The 21,657-nt window shown below is 53.5% G+C and overlaps 1 protein-coding gene across 3 annotated transcripts in view; it reads right to left on the bottom strand.

The window, feature by feature from the left end:
• Positions 1 to 21,657, bottom strand: part of HNF4A (hepatocyte nuclear factor 4 alpha) — a 56,621-nt gene that overhangs the window by 7,835 nt on the left and 27,129 nt on the right. For 2 of the 3 annotated variants that reach the window (XM_045529175.1, XM_045529174.1), the window contains exons 1-7: positions 16,996 to 17,254; positions 13,292 to 13,466; positions 12,058 to 12,152; positions 6,785 to 6,891; positions 5,950 to 6,105; positions 2,397 to 2,484; positions 1,317 to 1,472 (exon numbers count right to left, since the gene is read on the bottom strand). In XM_045529175.1, the coding sequence (XP_045385131.1) occupies positions 1,317 to 1,472; positions 2,397 to 2,484; positions 5,950 to 6,105; positions 6,785 to 6,891; positions 12,058 to 12,152; positions 13,292 to 13,466; positions 16,996 to 17,110 (892 nt within the window). In that variant the 5' untranslated portion in view covers positions 17,111 to 17,254. Of the gene's footprint in view, positions 1 to 1,316; positions 1,473 to 2,396; positions 2,485 to 5,949; positions 6,106 to 6,784; positions 6,892 to 12,057; positions 12,153 to 13,291; positions 13,467 to 16,995; positions 17,255 to 21,657 lie in introns of those variants that run through there. The other variant, XM_045529176.1, reaches the window with a different exon arrangement.

The following is a 21,657-nucleotide window of genomic DNA, read 5'->3' on the forward strand; positions in this document are numbered from 1 at the left end:
AAAGCCAACCACAGAGACATTCGGTAAAGAAGCAAGTGCAAAAGTCAGTCCGAGGAGGGCAGAGAGGAGAGGCAGGAGCTGAAGGGAAGTGTAGGTGCTTCCTCCCCACCCGGCCGAGTGAAGGGTTGGGAGACGCTGTCTACAGTTGATAGCACAAGAAATAAAGGCATAAAAGCACACAACCCAAAGTTGCAAGGTAGTCAATGCAGACACAAAAATAACAGTGAAAATATATTGGGAGGACGGGAAGAAAATGTGGGAATGGTGATGGAGTTGAGCAAAACCCTCAGCCATCTAGGAGGAAAGACACGATCTAAAATGGGCAAATCAAGAGATAGAAGGCTTGGGATTTTACTGAGAACTGTGGAAGTAACTGCCAGAAAACACAGTTAAAAGAATCAGAAGGGCTTTCGGTGAACAGCCTTCAGCCAGGAACAGTAGGGTAGGGTGGGGAGAACTGTTTGCATTTTAAGTATGTGTAGATGTTATTTTGATAAAATTTTTTGAGGAAAAAATGCAAAGATTGAGAAGTCAAGGCTAAGTGCAAAAAAAAAAAAAAAGAAAGAAGCAAAAATGAAAGAAAAGAAGGAGGATAGGAAATGAGAATGAAGAAAGGAGGGAGGAAAGAAGAGAAAGAAAATACCCAGGCTGGCTTGGGCGATGCACAAGCAATATATGTAACCGAAATGTTTGTACCCCCATAATATTCTGAAATTTAAAAAAAGAAAAAGACGGCTGGGCATGATGGCTCATGCCTGTAATCCTAGCACTCTGGGAGGCCGGGGTGGGCGGATTGTTTGAGCTCAGAAGTTCGAGACCAGCCTGAGCAAGAGTGAGACCCCGTCTCTACTAAAAATAGAAAGAAATTATACAGACAGCTAAAAACATGTATATACAGAAAAAATTAGCCGGGCATGGTGGCGCATGCCTGTAGTCCCAGCTACTCGGGAGGCTGAGGCAGTAGGATTGCTTAAGCCCAGGAGTTTGAGGTTGCTGTGAGCTAGGCTGACGCCACGGCACTCACTCTAGCCCGGGCAACAGAGTGAAACTCTGTCTCAAAAAAAAAAAAAAAAAAGAAAGAAAGAAAAAAGAAAAAGAAAATGCCCAGGCTTTGGAGTCAGTGTGCCCTGTCGAGTCAAATCACCTCTCTGAGCTTCGATTTGCCTCCTCTGTTAAATGCGGCTGATGCAAAAATGACCCTCCTGGCTGTCGTTAACAATGAGATGAGGCTGTGAACTCAGCGTCCGTGACCCAGTAGGAGAAGCCTGACCGAGGGTCTGCACAGTCACAGGTGGGTCAGGAGGTGTGGCCTGTACCTGGGTCAAAGAAGATGATGGCTTTGAGGCAAGCGTACTCGTTGTCATCAATCTGCAGCTCCTGGAAGGGCAGCACTAGCTCGTCCAGGATGCGCATGGACACCCGGTTCATCTCCGCCAGTTCTGGGCAGTGCCGAGGGACGATGTAGTCATTGCCTGCATGGGGTTGGGAGGGAGAGATGCGGCAGTCACTTTGTCAGCTCAGCCTGATCTCCCTTGCTGAGTTGACACTTCTCTAGTTTCGGCTCTTCAGTTGGTGACGCAGCTGGTGCCCGTGGGAGGAGGAGCTGGAGGGATTGTCACACCCATTTTACAGACAAGGAAGCTGAGGCCCAGATTAAGAGGGTGAGTTGCCTCAAGTCCCGACGTCATCAGGCTGAGTTTGGAACTTGGTTTTCTAGGACCCCCGAGCTCCTTTTACCAACACGACTCACACGATTGATGACATTCAAAGGCCACTTGGGAGGCACGAAAGCATCAGAGTTAAGGGACCAGGTTCTGGAGCTGGACTGCCCCGGTTGAAAGGCTCCATCACTTATAGCTGGTTATATTTGGATAAGTTACTTAACCTCTCTGGGTCTCAGTTTTCTCATCTATAAAATGGGGATAAATAATAGAGCTTCCTTTAGAGGGTTGTTGTATTAAAAGAGGTAATGTCTGAAATGCAGTTAGCATAGTCTCTGGCATACAGTGTGTGCTATATGAGCATTTAAAATAATAAATATGTCATGAAAGCACAGGTGACATGGGCTGGGGCTTTGTGCCATTCCTGGTCACCTCTTGCTCCTACTCCAGAAAGAATATCAGAATGCACGGGTAATTCCAGCGATAACCCTGATTGGGCTCTAACTTTAATGCTGGGGAACTATATTCCTTGCATCCACATTTCCTTGCATCTGAGCGGGGTATCCAGCTGAGAACCGAGTCCTGGAGTCCTCCATTCGCAAGCCTGAAGACGGGGCCGTTCTTGGCCTGTCTCCCTCACCCCTGGATGCCCCCATGCAAATCTCCTTTGCTGAGTGCGTGCCACGTTGGGCATGCCCTCCGCAGAGCCCTGGCTGGGGCGGGTGGCCTCCTCACCTAGGAGCAGCACATCCTTGAACACCATGGATCGCTTGGTGGCTCCGAGTAGCAGGTGCTCGCCGGCATGTGCTCTGAGCAGGGCCACCTTGAAGACAGAAGGGACAGCGTCTGGCATCTGCACCCTTGGGAAGACTGCTCCCAGCCAACTCAATGACCGTGGGAATGTCAGCTATTGTTCCCCTCTGCCTCTGCCTGCCTGAACTATAAAATAACAATCATAAAACTGCAGCCTTCCTCCCATAACTGATAAAACTAGGGACCTGGAAAGGATTTGGCAGAAACGTGGAAGGGGAAAGAACACACACTCAGAGCTGGGAGACCTTGTGCGGACTCTGGCCTTGAACTGCTGTGTCCTTGGGCAAGCAGCTGCTCCCCCCAGACCCCCTCTGTGCCTGTGAAACCATAAGCAACAATTTGTGTGCGTTTTTTTGAGATTCTCAGATGGGACTATGACCCCCAAAAGTTTTAAAACTGTGAGTCCCAAGTTCCTACCCATGGACCAGCTACAGAGAATTACGCAATATTATTGCAATTAAAAACACAGATTCTTAGGCCCTACAACCAGAGATTCTGATTCTGTATGCATGGGTTGGCCCAGGGATCTGCATTTAACAGGCTCCTCAGTTGCTTCTGAAGTGCAATTCTATTTGGGAAATCCCTGGTCTGGAAGATCTCCTGGGCATTTGCCCATTTGATATTGCAAGACTCTAGGATTCCAAGGGAGCATTACAAGAACTTGGATGTGGACGTTGGTTCTCAGGGCTGGTCCTTCCCAAAGCAGAGGTGTGAGCCTTGGTCCTCGGAGAGCACCTGCTGCACAGGCCCCTTCTCCGCAGGGAGGACACGGCAGCCTTTGGAGACTGGAGTCCGCGCTAGGCCCAGCTGGCTCACAGGGAGACATCGCCTGCCCTTTCAGAACCATCTGCTTCAGTGCTTATGTGAGGACCAAGAGATGGGTTGGCAAAAAATAGTAGCAGGCTGGTGGCCTCAGGGAGCTTAGCCTTAACATTGGGTTAGGGAGTTTAGAGATTCTATAGCAAGCCAGACCAGAAGGTTAAAATGCTCTTGTTCATTCATTCATTCGATTGTTCATTCTTCCAGTTATCAAATCTCAAATGCCTACTAAGTGCCAGACAATGGAACACAATGTTAAAGAAAGAGAGACAAGGTCTCCGATCTCGTAGAACTAACATCGTATGGGGGAGGGGGTGGAACAGATAATAGAGTAGGAACAAATAATAGGACAGAGGGTGGTAGCACCCTCTACCTAGGAGGAAGGAAGGAAGGAAGGAAGGAAGAAAGGAAGGAAGGGAGGGAGGGAGGGAGGGAGGGAGGAAGGAAGGAAGGAAGGAAGGAAGGAGGGGAAGGAAAGGAGATGGACGAGGGGGTGAGGCAGGCCTGCAGGTGGAAGAAGGGGGGAAGAAAGGAAGATGAGGGGTGTGAGGAACAGAGCAGTGGGGCAGGAATGGCTACGCTAGATGGGGAGGGCAGAGAAGGCCTCTCTAAGGAGGCGAAACTGTTGTAAGTCATGGCGATACCTGGCACAGAGTAAGCCTTCCATGAATATTTGAATGAGTGAATGAAGGCAGGGGAATAAATGAATGAATGAGTAAACATCTTGACTTGCTCTCTAGATCTAGCCCCCTGGGCAGCCACCTGTCCCTACCCTTTCTATCCCCCCAGGGTTAGAACCTTGTGAGGAAGACAGAGAAAGAGGAAAACGGGAAACCTTGGACTTGAGAAGCCACTTTGCAAGACCAGTGTGAAGGAGGCGAGGGATGCTCACTGCCGAGCGCCTCCTGTGCACCAGGCACCGTGCGGGGTTTTCGTCAGCCACCCCAGTGGCTCTCAAACTGGATTCGGGTCCCAGCGCTGTGGCTGTCGACAAAAGGCTTCCTCTCTCTAGGCCTCCATCCCCTTATCCGATCGTCCTGGACTTCTAGGTCTCAATGGGTTGATGTGCAGGACAAATAAGCTGGTTCCTGGGGCAGTGTGGACAGAACTGGAGTGTTCTTGGAGGACAATGCCCCCAGCTGTCCCAGGCATGCCACCCGTGCAGGGCAAGATGGGCTCCTCATACACCATGAATGGGGAGCTGCGTACCCTCCTGGTCCCAGCTTCAACCCCCGACATGGTGGCTGTTCTGGGGGTGGGCAGGCAGGTGGGGGGATTAATGATTGTCCCGTGTTACTGGCCACCCATCACTGCTCTCTGAGAATGCTCTGAGCCCCAGCCAGAAAGGTTTGGGTGGGAAATTGAGGTTAACAATTGCTCAGCTTAGGGGTATCTTGTTGCCCTGCTAAGCCCCTGGGAAGGAACAGGCGGGATTAAACATTAATGCAGAGTCTCCAGCAGAGGGGACCATGGCCAGAGCGCGAGGAGCAGGGAGAAGGAAGGGGCAGACTGGCCAGGATCCCTGCCCTGTCAACTGCCCTGACAGAGGGAGGAACCGCGGGGGAGGGTCTCCGGTCCAGCCCCTGTGAGAGGCTGAGGACCAGCCAAACCGGTGTTTCCACAGAGCGTCCCCCTGTGTAACAGTAACAGATGTTCCAGGAGAGTCTGGGGCCCAGAGCAGTTTGGGAAGCCCGGACAGCCACAAAGCTAGACAGCTGCGTGGACCACACGGCTTCTAGGAAGCTCCCACACAGCGGCATGCGTGGCAGTGTCGTGTCTTGTGCAAAGGTGCAGAACAGGTAAGCAAATGCACCAGGAGCTTCCTCCAAAGCTGGGAAGGCGACCCAGTGCAGGCCCCCTTTCCTAGACAGGGAAAGTGTCTGTGGGGGTGCCCTGGGCAGGAGCTGTCATATGTGGTATCTCAGAAACTCATCTGTCCACAGACACATGCCACCCTCCCACCAGCCCTGTCTTTTCTCCTGGGATATTTTCAGTATTCCAAAGAATGTCCTTTGGAAAACAAAATGCTGAGTGAGGCCATCCAGGTGGGTTAGAAGGAAGAAACTAACGTCCAGGGAGGTCAGCTCTGGTCTCCACTATATGAATTTGCACTGTTCAGACAGTAATGTCCTCAATCCTCCCAACAATGCTCTGCGGAGAATATTATAATTCCCACTTTACAGATAAGAAGACCGAGGCTCAGAGAGAGGAAGTCATTTGTTCCAGGATCACCCAGAGAACCAGTCTCAGAGCCACAGCTTAAGCCAAAATCTCCTGATCCCTGGCCCTGAGTCCCTGTCAACATCCCCCCAGAATGTGCAGTGGTGCAGGGCCTGGACTTTGGAGCTTCCCTGCCTGGCTGTAATCCCAGCTGTACTGGATACTAGCTGTGTGACCTTGAGCAAGTTACCTAACGTCTCTGTGCCCCAGTTTCTTCACCTATGAGACGGGAATAATAATAACATCTACCTCGGAGGGTTGTTGGAGGGATTAAATGAGTTAATATTTGTAAAGTGATTTAAACAGTTCCAGGCACATGTGAGCTCTATGTGTTTTGTTAAATAAAATCAGACTAGTCCAAGGCTAAATCCCAGGTGGACTAGCAGGCCCCTGGCTGCCCAGTGTCCACCGCTGCCCACTCCACGTCCGCCCTCACCTGGTCGTCCAGGGGCAGCTCACAGAAAGCCGGGATGTACTTGGCCCACTCCACGAGCACCAGCAGCTGCTCCTTCATGGACTCACACACGTCCGCGATGCTGGCGATCTTCTTCGCCCGGATGTCGCCATTGAGCCCAGAGACGGGGGAGGTGATCTGCAGGAGGTAAGGAAAATGCTGGGATGGCCGGGACAGAGCCCCCTTCCTGGATAGTTTCCCTGTGGGGAAAGGGGTGAGGGAGGGAGCTGGGCTGTGGGAACCTTCCAGCTCTGAAGGAAGCTTGGGAAATGGGTGGATGGACGAAGTGGGGGGGCTCCCTCTGGGCCTTCAGCAGCTGCTGGCCTCCAGCCTCCTCCTCCACCAGCTCTCTGGAGCCCCAAGGAATCTCTCAGGCTCAGAGGAGAAGCAGAGTAGAAATCCTCCTTCTCCTTTGATAGATGGTGCAAGCACGGCTCAGAGAGGGGCTGTGACTTGCCCAAGGTCACACAGCAAGGGGCTGGCTGGGCCTGTTTGCTACCTCTGTCTGTCCACCGGCCCACTGCTCTGTTCTCTGGGGGCTGAGCTGATCTCAGGCCCTCGGTGAGAGCAAAGACTCTGCTTGGCCTGTGGGATGCAGGCAGCAGGATGAACTAGAAAGGGCACCAGAGGACCGGACCTGGGTTCCAGTTCTGTCTCTGTTATTAAACTGGCTATGTGACACTGGGCTCAGTGTCCCTTCTGTGGTATCAGCTGCTCCAGGCCTGGCTGGGGAGGACAGAGGTGGAGGGGGTGGGGCCCCCCACACTCTTCTGCAGTGTGGGGGATCCCCAGGTGAGTGGGCGGGGCACCCTGGTACCTGCTGGGACAGGGCCTCCGCCTGCAGGAGCGCGCTGATGGAGGGCAGGCTGCTGTCCTCGTAGCTTGACCTCCGCGTGCTGATCCGGTCCCGCTCATTCTGGACAGCTGCGAGGAGGCAGAGAGACGTGAGGAGGGAGGACAAGGATGGGGCGAGGGGGCCGGGGGTGCCCATGACCAATGAGTGGGCGAGGAGCAGGAGGAGAGAGTTCAAGTTCAACCCAGACAGAGACACAGTTGGGGGTGGCGGATGGAGGGCGCCCAGGGGACAGAGCCCATATCAGCATGTGGGACTGAGGGGACATGGGGTCTAACTTAGCTTGTGGGAGAACTTTCCAAACATCAGAACTGCCGCCTGCACAACGGGGAGGCTGCAGGAGTGATCCACCCATCACCAGGGGCGTGCAAGACAGCGATGGCTTGGCAGAGGGCTCATGAGAAGTCTTGGGCTCAGAGGAGGGGATCTGACTAGATTTTCAAGCTCTGTTCTAGGAAACAGTCCCTTTCCACACTGAAGAGGGTAAAGCAAACAAAACAAATTGGTCTGGGTGACACAGAAATAGCCCAGGGAGGGGTTCCTGAGATGGGATCTGAGGCCCCCACCTGCCCCGACAGTCTCGTGCATCGGCAGGAGCTGCATGTGCTCCAGACTGACCTTCTGAGAGTCACCCAGGCTCTGTCTCCCTCCTGCCCCGCCGCTGGGCTCTCCCCTGGGCACGCGGGGACCCGGGGCCTTGGCCCACAAGGGCCCCACACCCCAGCGCCAACCGCCCACCCCCATCCAGGTCAGTCCCAGCCTAAGATACAAGACAGTCCTTCCACTGTCCTGACCTCCCAAGGACTGAGCTCTCCTGACACGGGAGGGAGAGAGGACGAGGCTACAGGAGACCTGGCCTCCTGGCCAGAATCTGCCACCCTCTCTCTGTGTGCTGCTGAGAATGGCATCCTGTCTCTGGGCCTCAGTTTCCCCATCCTTAAGCTTTTCCCTCCCCGCCTGCTCCCTGCACTCTCACCCATCTCAGGAACTAGCAGGTCGGTTCTTCCAGGCTCTCAGGCCAGAGCCTGGGCGGCGTCCTCTGCTTCCCTCGCCCTCCTGTCCCAGCCAGGGCCCCACTGTCTCCCCAGTTAGCACGGCCCTCCTCACCGGGCTCCGCCTGCGGCCTGGCCCCTCCCGTCTGCGCTCCTCTCAGAAGACAGAGGGACCCATTCAAACACACCCAGGTCATGTCCCCGGCTGCTCAAAACCAGTGGCTCCCACCTCTCAAGTCCTCATGGCGGGATGGCCCGTCCCATCCTCTCTGTCCCTGCCAAACCTGCCTCCCTCCTCAGGTACATCAGCACACCCGTCCTCTGGGCCTTTGCTGCTGCTGTTCCTGCTGCCTGGAATTCTCTTCCCTGGCTCGGTTGTTTCTTCCCTTCACTCGCGTCTCCATACAAGCGCCGCCCCCTCAGATGCCTGCTCCGGCCGCCCCATCTGACGTGGTTCGTCCCCCATGCTCTGCTCCCACCCTGCCTTATTGGTCTTCAAGTCACCTATTGCAGAATGGTTTGTTAATTTCTCTACTGTTTGCCTTCCAAGAAGGAAAGCTCCAGAAAGCCAGAAGGCTATCCCTCTTATTCACTGCTGTAGCCATGGCAACCAGGAGAGAACCTGGCACCCAGTAGGTGCTCAGTAAGTATTTACTGAGTGAGTGAAAGAAGCGATGGATGAGCCTGGCCCTCATTCTGACAACCTCCCTATTTCTCCGTGGAACACGACATCCCAGCTACTCTGCTCTCTCTTGATTTTCACACATTGTTGAAATCTGAGAATAAAAGTCAGTCTACACCGAGCCCGGGGGATCCGTGGGGTCTAACGGAGACCCCAGGGTAAGCGATCTTCCCTCAGATCCCCAGCACCTGCACGGGCCGGCTCAGAGCCCCGCTGCCCTGCCCGGCGCTGCCCGCCCCGCCCGCCCGCGCCCCTCCCACGCCGCCCTGCCAGCGCCCGCACCCACCAGGGCGCCGAGTGGCCGGCGGGCGGAATGAAAGGGCTGCTGTCAGCAGCTGCGGCTAGAGCTCCTCAAGGTTAGGCGGGCGTTATCAGTGCCCGGCGCGAGCTCAGTCACGGAATGATGTTTTCCAAATGTTTGCTCAGTATTAGCAGGGTCGGGGACCTAATGTAACTTCTATTGAATATTAACCGACCTGGGCAGAGGCAGAGAGGAGATGAGCCTGTCTTCAGAGAACCTGTGGGTGGGGGCCCGTGGGGAGCTGGCCAGGGCGGCCGAGGAAGGTGGCATCAGATGGCCCCTGGCCCATTAACAACGCTCACCTCCTGCAACCTCTGGTCCCACTCTCTGGGCTGGGTCTCTGAGGCCAGGAGCCAGATATTTGTCCTGGGCCTGACAGCTGAGGCCCAGGCAGGTGTCTGTCGCCCTGACCTTGGCTTATAAGAAAGAACCCTTGGCCTGCTGTTGGCACAATGACCCTCAGGTTTCTCCCTGGAGTCTTTGTCCCTATAGGAAGTCCCTTTTAGCCACTGTGGGCTATCCTCTGGCCAAGACGTGTAGGCCTATGAGATTTGAAGCCCTTCCCTGCGGTCCAGAGGATATTCAGGAATCCAGGCCAGAGAATGCACCTCCCAGCTGATCACTCCCTGCTCCACTCCAGGGAGCCTGGTGTCTGCTGGGCTCCGGGGGCCCGAGTTCGGGTCCCAACTCCACCCCTGACACATCACATCACCTCTCTGGCCTCAGTTTCCTCATCTGTGAAGTATGAGGGGATAGGTTTGATGATCTCTTATAGACCCACCTGGTCTATAAATCCTAAATTTCCAGCTCATGGTTTCTGGTCCTCAAGGGACTAGGTTTCAGTCCCCAAATTGTCCTAAGGTCATCAAGAAAAGGAAATGAGAGCTCGTCCCAACTCTCCTGATCAGTGAGACTTCCACTGTGACTTTCTTTAGCTTTGGGAACTTCCCACCAGGCTAAGGATGGGGTGTTGGGATCTGGAAGACATAGGTGGAGCTAGTGATACCCTAACTTCCCAGGGCTTGACGGCAGTGGCAACTGAACACTTAGCCACCCTGTCGCTTCTTAAAGCAACCAAGCAACTGCCTGTGTCTTGATCTTCCAGTTAACCCAGGCATGTAAATAAGCACCAACGTTTACGAGCCCACGCGCACTTGCCACCAGCCAACTCTCCTCTCCTCCTGGCAGAATGTCAGTTTCCCTGGGCTAAGAAGCAAATGGCTATTTGCAAGGCTGAGCAGAGGCTGAATGGCCTGGGGCTCTCGTTCCCCCTCCAGGAGCCCGGTGTGGGGACTGCTGGCGCAGTGGCAGCTCAGTGGAGGACCAGGGAACAAACACACACGTCCTGGTGGGTGGTGTGTCCTTGTACAGGTAGGGCAGGGAGGACGGGGCTAGATTCACACGGCTGAGGGATCATTATCCAACCCCCTCATTTTATAGATGGAGAAACTGGAGCCCAGAAGGCACAGAAACTTCCCTAAAGCTACACAGGTGACAATGACTCCGGATGTTTAACAAGAGACATATGCAAAGACTGACGGTATGCAGGACCAGGCCACACACAGCCCAGGCAGGGAAGCACCTGCTCAGGTGCTGCCAACCACTCTCCCACCTGCCTGTGACCAGGCCTGAAATGCCAACGCGAGAGATTCATCCTCTCAACACGATGCCCCGTGGACAAACCTCTGCACGATCAGTGCCTACACACTTAGGCCACTGGGATGATAGAATCACTGACTGTTAGAACCACAAAACGTTAGACCCTGCGACCGCAGTTCTCAATCTTTTCCTTGTGTCCCACTGTTCACACATGCGTCACATCCCCACTTGTAACACCTCTCGTCGCACAGAGTGGAAGTGACAGTGGGGGAGAGAGGCTCAGCCCCACTGAAAGCTGGGTTGGGAGCAACGGTATTTGCAGGTTGAAAAAGCCCCTTCTCCACGTGCAGAACCACTGAGGTGTTGATGTTAGAATTGTGGTATTTAGGGCAGGAGGGGCCCTTGGGGACCACCCCAACTCCTTCATCGGGATCAGCCAGCCCAGACTTTCCAACAGTGCTCATGAAACTAAGGCCCTATAGGGGTGAGACACAGAACATATCTCCAACAGAGAGAGCAGAGAAAACAGGGACTCAGAGGCAGAGACAGGGCCCAGGGCAGGTGGAGTCCCAGGTTCCTGCTTCTGGGGTGGGGGGTGTGTGTGTGTATTTTGTGTGTGTGTGTGTGTATTGTGTGTGTGTATTGTGTATGTGTGTGTATTGTGTGTGTGTGTATTGTGTGTGTGTGTGTGTGTGTGTATTGTGTGTGTATGTGTGTGTGTGTTTGTACAGGACCAGACCAAGGGCTTGGCTGGTGTGGCACAGCTGCCGGCTAGGCTGGGGACTAGTCCCAGAGCTGGGAAAGGTGAGCTCAGAGGAGAAGGAGACAAAGAATTTGCAAGTGAATCCAAGTTACTTTGCAAAAGCAGTGAAAAGATTTTTGCTTCCTGTTCTTGGGCTGAAAACTATTTCCCTGGGCTGTGGAGGGCATAAAGCCGGCAGCGCCAATGTGGCGTCCAAACAGCACAAGCTCCGGGGCTCAGACCTCAGGTCTTCCCAGGGCTGGCTGTGGGGCCTCCGGCAAGTCGCTTGGGCTCTGTGGGCCTCGGTCCCCTCAGCCATGACAAGGGGCATTGTGACAGTTCCAGGAGCTATCAAACGTGGAAAAAGCCCAGCCCAAGGGACTGGTGTCTGCGGCTAGCAGGAGGCCTGGCACAACCTTAATAAATGCTGTATGCTCTGCTCTTCTCGTCCTCCTACAGCCAGGATGAGCCTGGGGCCTTGTTCCTGTTTCTGGAGGGGCACTTGTCCCTGGGATGGGAAGCTCAGGAATAGGGCTCCCTCCGCTGTCACCTTTGTGAAGTCGGGGTGGTGGGTACTTCGAGGTTGGCAATGTCATTCTCTACACTTTTCCTTACATTTGGAATCCCATATTAAGAAAAAAAACACCCAATGTGGCTGCCTGGCAGTGGTGCGGGCAGGCAGGGCTGGTGGTTGCTGGGAGCCTGCGTAGCTGAGAGTGGGAGCTTATCTCCGAATCTTTCTCAAGACCAAGCCCAGCCGCTCCCCATGGTCAGATTTCCAGGCCCTCCCTCCTCTCAGTCATTAGCCAGTCACCCCGGGGCCTGTCACTGAGTCATAAAGTGTGGCTACAGTTGTAAATGACTGTCCAGACCGTGGGTGCGGGTGGGGTGGCGGGGGACGGGGGGAGGGCTGAGGCTCACCTTCCTTCTTCATGCCAGCCCGGAAGCACTTCTTGAGCCTGCAGTAGCGGCACTGGTTCCTCTTGTCTTTGTCCACCACGCACTGCCGGCTAAATCTGGGGAGGGCTTTGGATGGTTGGATGGGGAAGAAACGACTTCCCTCTCTTAGGACAGAACTAGGGCCCCCGGCCCTCAGCGGGACCCCCAATCTCCATGCTCTACCCCTTCATCCCTGGCGTTCTCGTGCGAACCGACCGGGAGCTGGAGAGGTCTCATGGACTCCCTGAGAGTCCAGTCCCATCCTGCTAAATATGGGGAAACTGAGGCTCAGAGAGGCAACATGTGGCCCTGGTCACTCAGCTGGTTGGAGGTAGAGCTGAGTTGGGGACCTTAGCCTCTTGAGTGCCAGAGCCCTGCTATTGCCACCACATCCTGCAAAGCCCAGCACCCACAGCAGGCCCCTGGTCATGGCTAACAGTACTTGGTCCACATCAGCCTCTCTCTGAAGAGGGCAGGACGTTGAGGCAGTGCAGTACAGTGGTTATGGGTGGGACCCTGAGTGTCCACCTCGGTCCCGCCACCGATTCAAGGAGAGTGACCTTGGGCAAATGCCCAGCCCTCTAAGCCACAGCTTCCTCATCTATAAAATGGGATTAACAAGAGTGACCATCCCAGAGGGATGTTGACAGGTGAGATGAGATCACACACCAATGGGGCCCGGCCTCTGCACGTGGCCATTGCTCACGACTGACAGCTGGTATGATTTCATTGCTGCTGTCCAGAATGGGTTTGGAAAAGGGCTCCCCACGGCCTTGGGAAACCCGTAGGGTAGGTGGAAAGGTCTGGGGCCAGTCCCCTATTTGTCCCAGAAAAAGCACCAGGTCAGAGGATGGGCCCATCCTTTTAGGCTTCGTAGGAGGCGTGGTCCTAAGCCTCACGGATCCTCATTTGCTAAATGGGAAAAATAACAACAGGCTCACGGGGACGGTAAAATACACGTAAAGACGTAGGATGGCGCCTGGCATATGGCAGGTGCTCATTAAAGGGCAGCCAATAGCTTTATGATCAGCAAACGGGGTTCCTAGAATAGCTGTTCCCCCTCGATCTGCAAAGCCTGAGAAAGCAGAAGAGCCTCGAAGGCCTTGAAGGTGCCTCTGGGACCCCCTCAGGGAGAAGACAGACTCTGGGGTTGGGAGCCCAAGTGCGCCCATTTCCCAGCTATAGAAATCGAGGCCCCCGCCTGGGGTCTCCTCACCTGCAGGAGTACATGTGGTTCTTCCTCACGCTCCTCCGGAAGAAGCCCTTGCAGCCGTCACAGCTCGAGGCACCGTAGTGCTTGCCCGTGGCTCGGTCCCCGCAGATGGCGCACAGGGCGCTGACACCCAGGCTGTTGGGCGCGTTGACGTTGGCGCCTTCTGACGGGGATGTGTCTGCACCGGAAGAGAAGACAGCGAGGTCTCAGGTGAGGCAGGAAGTCAGACACCGATAGGAGGCTTGTGGGGGATCTTCCCAGGGCCTCAACCCCAGCCAGGCCCTCAGTGGCCTTGGGCAAGTCACTTGGGGATGGTTGTGACACAGTCCTCACAGCGTTGTTTGCCAGGGTCTGCTTCTCCCTGCGGTGGAGGCGACTGGCCCCGGCTTCTCTGGGAAGGAATGAAGACCTGGCCACCTCCCAGGGGGCATACGACACCGATAGCCTCCTCACGGAGCAGAGGGGGCTGTGGAAGGGACAAATATTCCCCTGGCTTCTCCCCGGAACCAGGTCCTGTCCCTCATTTCGCATCGAGTGACCAGGACTGAGTGGATCTCAGCTTGGCGCCCAGGGGCCTCGCAGACTTTCTGGGGAACAGGGAGGACATGCACCAAGAACAGACAGTCACTGGCCCTTGTAAGAGGACCACGGTGGCCTTGAACACCTCCTGTCCCAGAGCAGAAGCTACTGACTGCATCTTCATAAACGTGGGGAGAGGGATCCCGGGTGGGTGGCAAGGGAGGCCTTGGGCTGGGTGCTAGTGTTGACTAACTCGCCTGTGACTGTGGGTAAGTTCCTTTCCCTTGCTTCAGTTGGCCCTGGGCCTCAGTTTCCCCAGCTGTAAAAGGAGCAGCAATTTGACTGATCTGCTTGTTTTCAAATTTTTAAAAAATATCAGTGGCTGAATCCCCTTTCTTGTAAGCAAATCTTCCATCAAGGATAGACCCTTTGGAGAAGATGATAAACACTGTGGACCATCCCCCCAGGAAAATGCGTGCCTGTGCACACCACACAGTCCACACATGCGTGCGCACACACAAACACGTTTCCATAGACACCCTGAATCCAACCTTGGGGATTCAGGATGTCCCTTTAGGGGACATCCAGTTAAGAACTGGAGGGGCCATTGTGCTGTAGGTAAGAGCACAAACTCTGAAGCCCTTCTGCCCTGGGTCAAGTCCCAGCCTGCCCACTTTCCAGCTGTGTGGTGTTGGCTGCGTTGGTTTCCTTCTCCCTGCCATCGTTCACTCACTTGTAAAATGGGGACCCAATAACCCCCTGGGCTTGTTATGAGGATTCAGTGAATCAATATATGTGAAGCACTCGGCACGTAGCAAGCACTATATCGACCCTTGTGAAATAAAACTTTTCTGCAGGAGAAAACTCTGGGAGCAGAGGACTGTCGGGCTCCACGCACAAGCAGACGTTGCTGCATCTCATTCCTGCCATCGCCTGGCGGAACATCCCAGACTCTCGCGTGTGCCCAGGAGTGCAGCCCCCTCCACTTGGTGAATTATTCCTGGAGATGGGGATAATTGTTAAGCCGTGTAGGTGCCCTTTCTCCCTCAGCCTCTCCTCCCCCAACCCCCAGGGAGAGCTGACCCCACAACTCCCGGCCGTTCAGGGGGAAGCTGGGGAAGGAGTTCCCACCTCGTGGGCAGGACGGCTTGGGTGTTGTCAGGTATATCATCTTCCCCTCCCCAGGTCAGCTGATCACCCCCATTCTTTAGGGGAGAACACTGAGGCTCAGAGAGCACAAGTGACTCGCCCAGGGTCTTCACACTGCTGTTGAGTAGAGCGGCCAGATTTCTGGTCCAGGAGAGCTGGACGACTCTGGCCAGGGCTACACGTGTCGAGGTGTCTGTGGGGCCTTTAATCAACCAGGATCTCCAGCTGCTGCTGCTCTATTGGGGTGGGGGATGGGTGGGGGCTCTCCTTGGAGCTTTTGAGCCACCAGTGGGGGATATAGTCAAAACACTTTGAAGGACAACCTCGCATAACCCCAACTTGAACTTGTAGACCACTTCAAACTCTAGCGAGAAATGCTGGAGGCTCTTCTTACAGATGCTCAGAGGCCTTGAGCCCACCCCTGTGGGGGCCAGGACCAATTACCAGGACTAAGCACTCAGGCATCCTATCTAATTCGTCCTCTGGTTAGCCCTGGAAGGCAGGTACTATTATTTATCCCCATCTTATAGATGAGGAAAGTGAGGCTCAGAGAGGAAAATGGCTGGCTGCATTCACACAGGTGGGAAGGACCTATGCCAGATTGGAGCCCAGATCTTTCTGGTTCCAGAGCTGGAGGCCGTCTTGTCCTTGGGACACCCAATTGAGGAGCTTGGCCTCCACCTCAGGAGCACTGGATTCCTGGGCTCTGAAGGGGCAATGGGGACGTCCCAGGGAGCAGCCCGGGGCTGGGCAGTGGTTAGGAGGGTGACAGCACATTCTGTCCCTGTGGGGACACATGACATTCTGCCTAGTGCAGCAGCAACTTGCCTGCCATTTCCGGTGCATTTTCCCCTCAAACCTCTCACACAATCCTAAGACACTCCTAAAAGCCGGCCGGCCAGCAGGCCTGGGGTGATGCAGCCCTTTTTGTAGAAGACACAGATGCCAGGAGAGGGGAGGTGACATTCCCTAGGTCACACAGTGAGTGCAGGGCGGGCGAGCACCTGGTGAGACTGACCATAGGCAGTGCCCGGCGGCTCCCTCTCCCGGCGCTTTCTAGCCATGCTGGCCACGAGCTCCCGCAGGAACAGGGGATGGGCACATGTACAGAGAAGGTGCAAACATGGGCACGCGACAAAACGCCCACCCAGGATGTGGGCGCAGAAAGCACAGGGCACACGAACATGCACATGCACGCGTGTAGAAACATGTACAGATGCATGCACATGCGCACTCACAGTCACTTACACACATAAGCAAGACAAACACAGACACCCGGTGGAGACACAAACACAGGCCCCCTCAGTGAACAAATACGAATGGAAATAGACACAGCAGGCGCCCATGAGGACACTCGAACACAAAAAATATGCCAAATGTCTTCCCAAAGGCACACATGTGCCTGTATGTAAACTACCTCACCTGCACACTTACGTGGGAACTCACGATCACACACATGAACACAAACATGAACACACATGAACACACACATAACACGCACACTGCTAAGTTGGCTTCTTACTTAGCAAAGCTTCCCTGAAGACACCATTTTCTCTAAGCGCCAATTCCCCTAGGAAAGTCCCAAAGACATTCGGAAACACAGGCATGGCTCCAACCTCCAACTCTGGGGACAGGACGTATCTTTCCATCTCTCTGGACCCAGCCCCGAGGGGTTCAGGAAGGGGCCGTGTTGGGCTGAATTACTGGAGCTGGACACCAAGAGGGAGTTCGCCATCATGTCACTGCATGGAGCAGAGCAGCTCTGAAGCAACAGGGACCAGGAGGGTGTGGGGCGGGGGGAAGACTTGGGGCCTACTTTTCTGGAAGTTTGCAGAATGCAGGCCTCCTCTCGCTCAGAATGCCTCCATCGTCATACCTGGGCACATTCGCTTCACTTGGTGACACCTGTGCCCGCCTATAGGACCAACCTACCATTCTCGATCATTCTCCTACCCCAAAGTTAAGTGCCAAAGATCCACTCCCATATCTGGGCACACCTGCCCCCGCTGGCACACCTGGGCTCCCCTGCCCCCACCTACCATTGCCCATCGTCAACACCTGCACATTCTCAAACTCCAGGGTGGTGTAGGCTGGGTCCAGCGCAGCACTGTAGTCAGCCATATCCATGTCGACGAGGGTTTTGGAGAGGCGCATTCTCCCCTGCTCCACACCTCAGCCACCTGCCCTGCCCACGATGCCCACCCTGAAGGCTCTGGGCTGAGACCCGGCCCCCGCCCTCCGCCCTCCCACTGCCTCCTCCCAGGCGCCCTCTGTCTCTGCCTTCCTGCGTTTCAAACCGTCCTCTGGGAGGATCTGAGTGTTGGCCTGAGTGTTGGCCTAGCCCCTGCGGAGGGGTGGAGGCTCTGTCGGGGAGGGGTGGGGGTTAATGGTTAATCAGTCCCCCGCTGGTGGATAGCCTGGGCAGGGCCACGGGGATTTGGCTGTTTGTTGGTTTCTGGCTGACACTCGGTGGGGGGGGTGCTAATTACAACTGTTGGGGCCTTAACTCACCAATACTCAATTATCAATTCTGCGAGGCAGCCACTGTAACTCCCTGTGCTCATTTGACCCCTGACTCAGCCACCCCCCAGCCATTGTCCCCCCAAGTCGGGCATTCCAACTGATATGATCAGATGCTGACAGCCCACCTCCAAGACGCCCTAATTCAATAACTTCCCAAATCATTGACTTCTATCTTCAATGCTCTTGCAGAGATAAAGCTGCCTCATGGCCCATGACTTAGGAACCCAAATCCCAGGCCCCCAGACGCCCATCTTTTGGTTCCTTGTTCTGGGAGCTTTCTTCCAGTCCCCTCCCCTGCGATTTCCCACCTCCTGGGAGCAGAATGGGTTGGAGGTTTGGGAGGGCCAGACTCACCTCTAGGACCCCCTCCTCTGTTCCCTGTGATCCTATTATGGTACCCACCAGCCCTCACAGCCCCCCGCTGCTCTGGCCCAGACAGACTCCATCTCCGATCCTCCTGTCACATTCTCCTGTTCCACACACCCCGCCCCCTCCCAGGACAGGCGGAGACAAGGTTTCCAGCCCCGCAGACCTGGGTTTACATTCAGGCGCCTGCCACCTACTAATCGTGACTTTGGGTAAATGATTCTCTTCTCTGAGCCTCAGTTTCCTTCTCTGTGAAATGTACAATCAACCTCAAAGGGTGCTTTGAATAGTGATTTGCGATGGCATAAATAAAACGCCAAGCAGTGCCTGGCCAACGCCCCTCCTCCTCCTTCCTCTCCATTTTGTGTCCCCGTTTCTGTCTCCCTTGTTGTTCTCCACCCATCTCCTCCCTTCGGAGGGGGCTTCATGGGTGTACCATCCGTGCAGTCACATAGAGCCCCACGCTTAGAAAGCCCCCGGGCTTGGTTTAATGCTCTGCTGTTGCTATCTTGAAATGCATCACGATTTTCGAACAAGGGGCTATGGTTTCCATTTCGGACTTGGGCCCTGAAGTTGTGCAGCTGCACCTGCCTGTCTTCGGCTCACTGCGCACCCTGTTCCTCTCGCCCCTCCAGCCCTCACTGCCTTCTTGCGCGGACACTTTCGTGGGCTCCCGATCTAGCTGGGGAGGTAAAGTCACTGCATAGAAGGTAGAGAGCAAGGACAGAGCAGAAGGGCCTGAGACCCTGTCCCCCCGCTGTGGCTGGAGAGGCAGGTCGGAGGGACTTGGTAACACCTCTGAGCAAGAGCAAATTAGTGTGAGAACCAAGATGAGTGGGTGGATCAGAGACAGTGAATTAATGTGTGAGTTGAGTGAATGAGTGTTAACGAGTGGGTGAATTAGTGAATTACTGAGTAAATGAATGAGTGAATGGGCGGGTGAATTACTGAGTGGGCAAATCAGGGGACGAGGTGTGTTTAGGGGCATAGGAGGCATCCTTTCCTCACTCATCCAGCTACTAGAAGCCCTTTCTCTCAGCTTAGCTTTATTCCCCATATCCACCCCACCCTCACCCCACCCCTGGAGCCGAGAGAACCGGGAAGTGCTATTTCCTGGGGGAAAGGGGACAGGGAACAACTGATCTGGAGGGGAAGACAGGCTAGGTTTGGTGTCAGGAGACCCGGGTTTAGGAACTAGCTCTCACTATTCGGATGGCTTTGTTGACATCCCCTCTCTTCTCAGGGCCTCAATATCCCCATCTGTAAAATGGGGAGGCGATTCTGGCCCAGTTGTTTGTTGGTGAGGACAGGACTTGGAGGGAGGGAAGAAGAGAGAGGCCTCCCAAGCCCTCAAGATTCATTAAGGGCCTCAAGGAGACTTCAAAACCCGGCGGGTTCCTCCTGTGTCCCCACCACAGGGACATCTGATCCCTGGTCCCTTGGCCTTGGGGGCAGTGCAGAGCTGAGCAGAGAAGGAAGACCTGACTAGGGACAAACACAGAAGAGAAGTGGAGGACAGTTCTGGGAGGGGCCTCTGGGGGCTGACCCAGGTCCCTGCCACCTGTCTGGCTCCAATGACAGGCCATGCACGGCTATTCCCTGCACAGGTACCCCCTGTACGATCCAGCAAGCCATGGCCTTTATGAATGGCGCCTCATCAGCCCAAGGAGGCACACTTCCGCATTTCTGAAAGTGGAATGTGATCCTTAGCATGTCAGAGTTTAACTGGTAACAAGAATAACAATGCATCTCTCTATAGATAACAGATTAGATTCAATTAAATAAGGTCTATAATCAACTCGGGTTAACCAGGCCATGCCACATACATGACCTGTTACACACAAGAACTGCTAAGCATACACCCTGCACACAGTAAGTTAAGTACACAAACTATGACATACATGACTTACCAAACGCACAACATGCATGACTGTCTATGAGGCACATCCCAGATATATGTTCCACCGCAACTTACCCCATAAGTAAATCTATCCACTCATCAACTCTACACTGCATAATTTATCACATACATGATTCACCCCAGCCTTAGCCAACTCCAAACAATATCTTCTACGTACATATCCCTCATATAAATGACCCACCACTTATAAGATCTACTGGCTCTGTGACCTCAGGCAAGTTATTATTTCTTTTTTGTGTTCGTTGTTACTGTATAGTTTATTTCAACCAAACTATGATAATACAGGGAAGAGATTGAGGTGGCAGCTGCCGAGAATCCTTGCAGATTACAGATACAAGTAGCTGGAAACAAGTCTTTGGATTCATAGTTCAGTAACAGACAAGTCAGCTGCATAAATACAGAGAACTTAAGACATAAGACATCTCACAGCTTTTTCCCTTGTGTTTTCATTTTAAACATATTTACGTTAAAACTTTACCTTTTCTTTTGGAAACAGAATCTGGCTGTGTCGCTCAGGCTATAGTACAGTGACATCATTATAGCTCACTGCAACTGCAAATTCCTGGGCTCAAGCGATCCTCCTGCCTCAGCCTCCCGAGTAGCCGGGACTACAGGTGTGAGCCACCACGCCCAGCTAATTTCTCTATTTTTTGTCTCGCTCTTGCTCAGGCTGGTCTCAAACTCCTGAGCTCAATTGATCCTCCCTCCTTGGCCTCACAGAGTGTTAGGATTACAGGCATGAGCCACCATGCCTGGTCACAACTTTACATTTTAAATTACTATTCCACGTATTTTGTAACAATGGCTAAGGATGCCATGGTCCCATGCCCCTGAAATAAGTAGACTTTGATCTGCAACATGGAATGTTCAGTGGGATAGGATACCTTAACACATAACATACACAAAGATCCTTAAAAATCAGGTTAATACAATGTTCTTCATGTTATACAAGGAGGGAAAAGGGGAAGGAAGTGGAAAAAACAAGACATCGGGATGCCTTAAATGTCTAGTATCTTGAGGTCTTAAAAGTTTCATTCAGGGGATGAAGACAGATTGGTTAATGGGCACAAAAATACAGTTAGAAAGAGTAAGTTCTAGTGTTCGGCAGCACAGTAAGATGACGACAGTTAACAATAATTGATTGTAAATTTCAGAATAGCTAGAAGAGATCTGAAATGTTCCCAACACAAAGAAATGGTAAGTGTTTGAAGTGATGGATATCCTAATTACCCTGATTCGATTGTTACACATTGTATGCATGTATCAAAATATCACATGCACCCCATAAATATGTCCAGTTATTATGTATCAATAAAAAAGTTTCATTCCCTTCTTCCAAGGGAAAAAAACAAAATTTTTAACTACTGGAAAAAAAGCAAGCAACATCATAATGCTCTCCAATGCACTGAGGAAGAGCAATGAGGAAGAACACTAACCTGACAGTGCTTAGATGCCTCCACATAAGCACATAATAAATACAGCAGATAGCAGAGCAAATGTCACAAGTATTGGTTTTTATTTCCCTGCTTATAAAAATATTAAGCTTCTTTGTGCAGACTGAACAGGTGTTAGCCTGTGGGTTTTGGTCTCTGGTGCCTGCACACCAGTGGCTGTTTGCATTCCAGGCCATGCTATAGCAGGCTCCATTGCCAGCTGGCTGCACGGGGCAAGTTAGTATTTTGAAGCCTCAATTTCTCCTTCTGTAAAATGGGTCTAATCTGCAGTTTGTTGTGAAGATTACGTGCGAGAATACTATAAGGTTCTTAGCCCTCCTTCCCTCCACCCCTATATAGGGATGTAAGCCACAAACCCCGAAGCCAGACAGATCTGGCCAAAATCCAGGCAGTGCCAATGTACCAAACTCTGTGGCCTCTGGTTCTACCTCTCTCAG

This window comes from Lemur catta, chromosome 17 (assembly GCF_020740605.2).
Source record: "Lemur catta isolate mLemCat1 chromosome 17, mLemCat1.pri, whole genome shotgun sequence".
NCBI classification, from domain to species: domain Eukaryota; kingdom Metazoa; phylum Chordata; class Mammalia; order Primates; family Lemuridae; genus Lemur; species Lemur catta.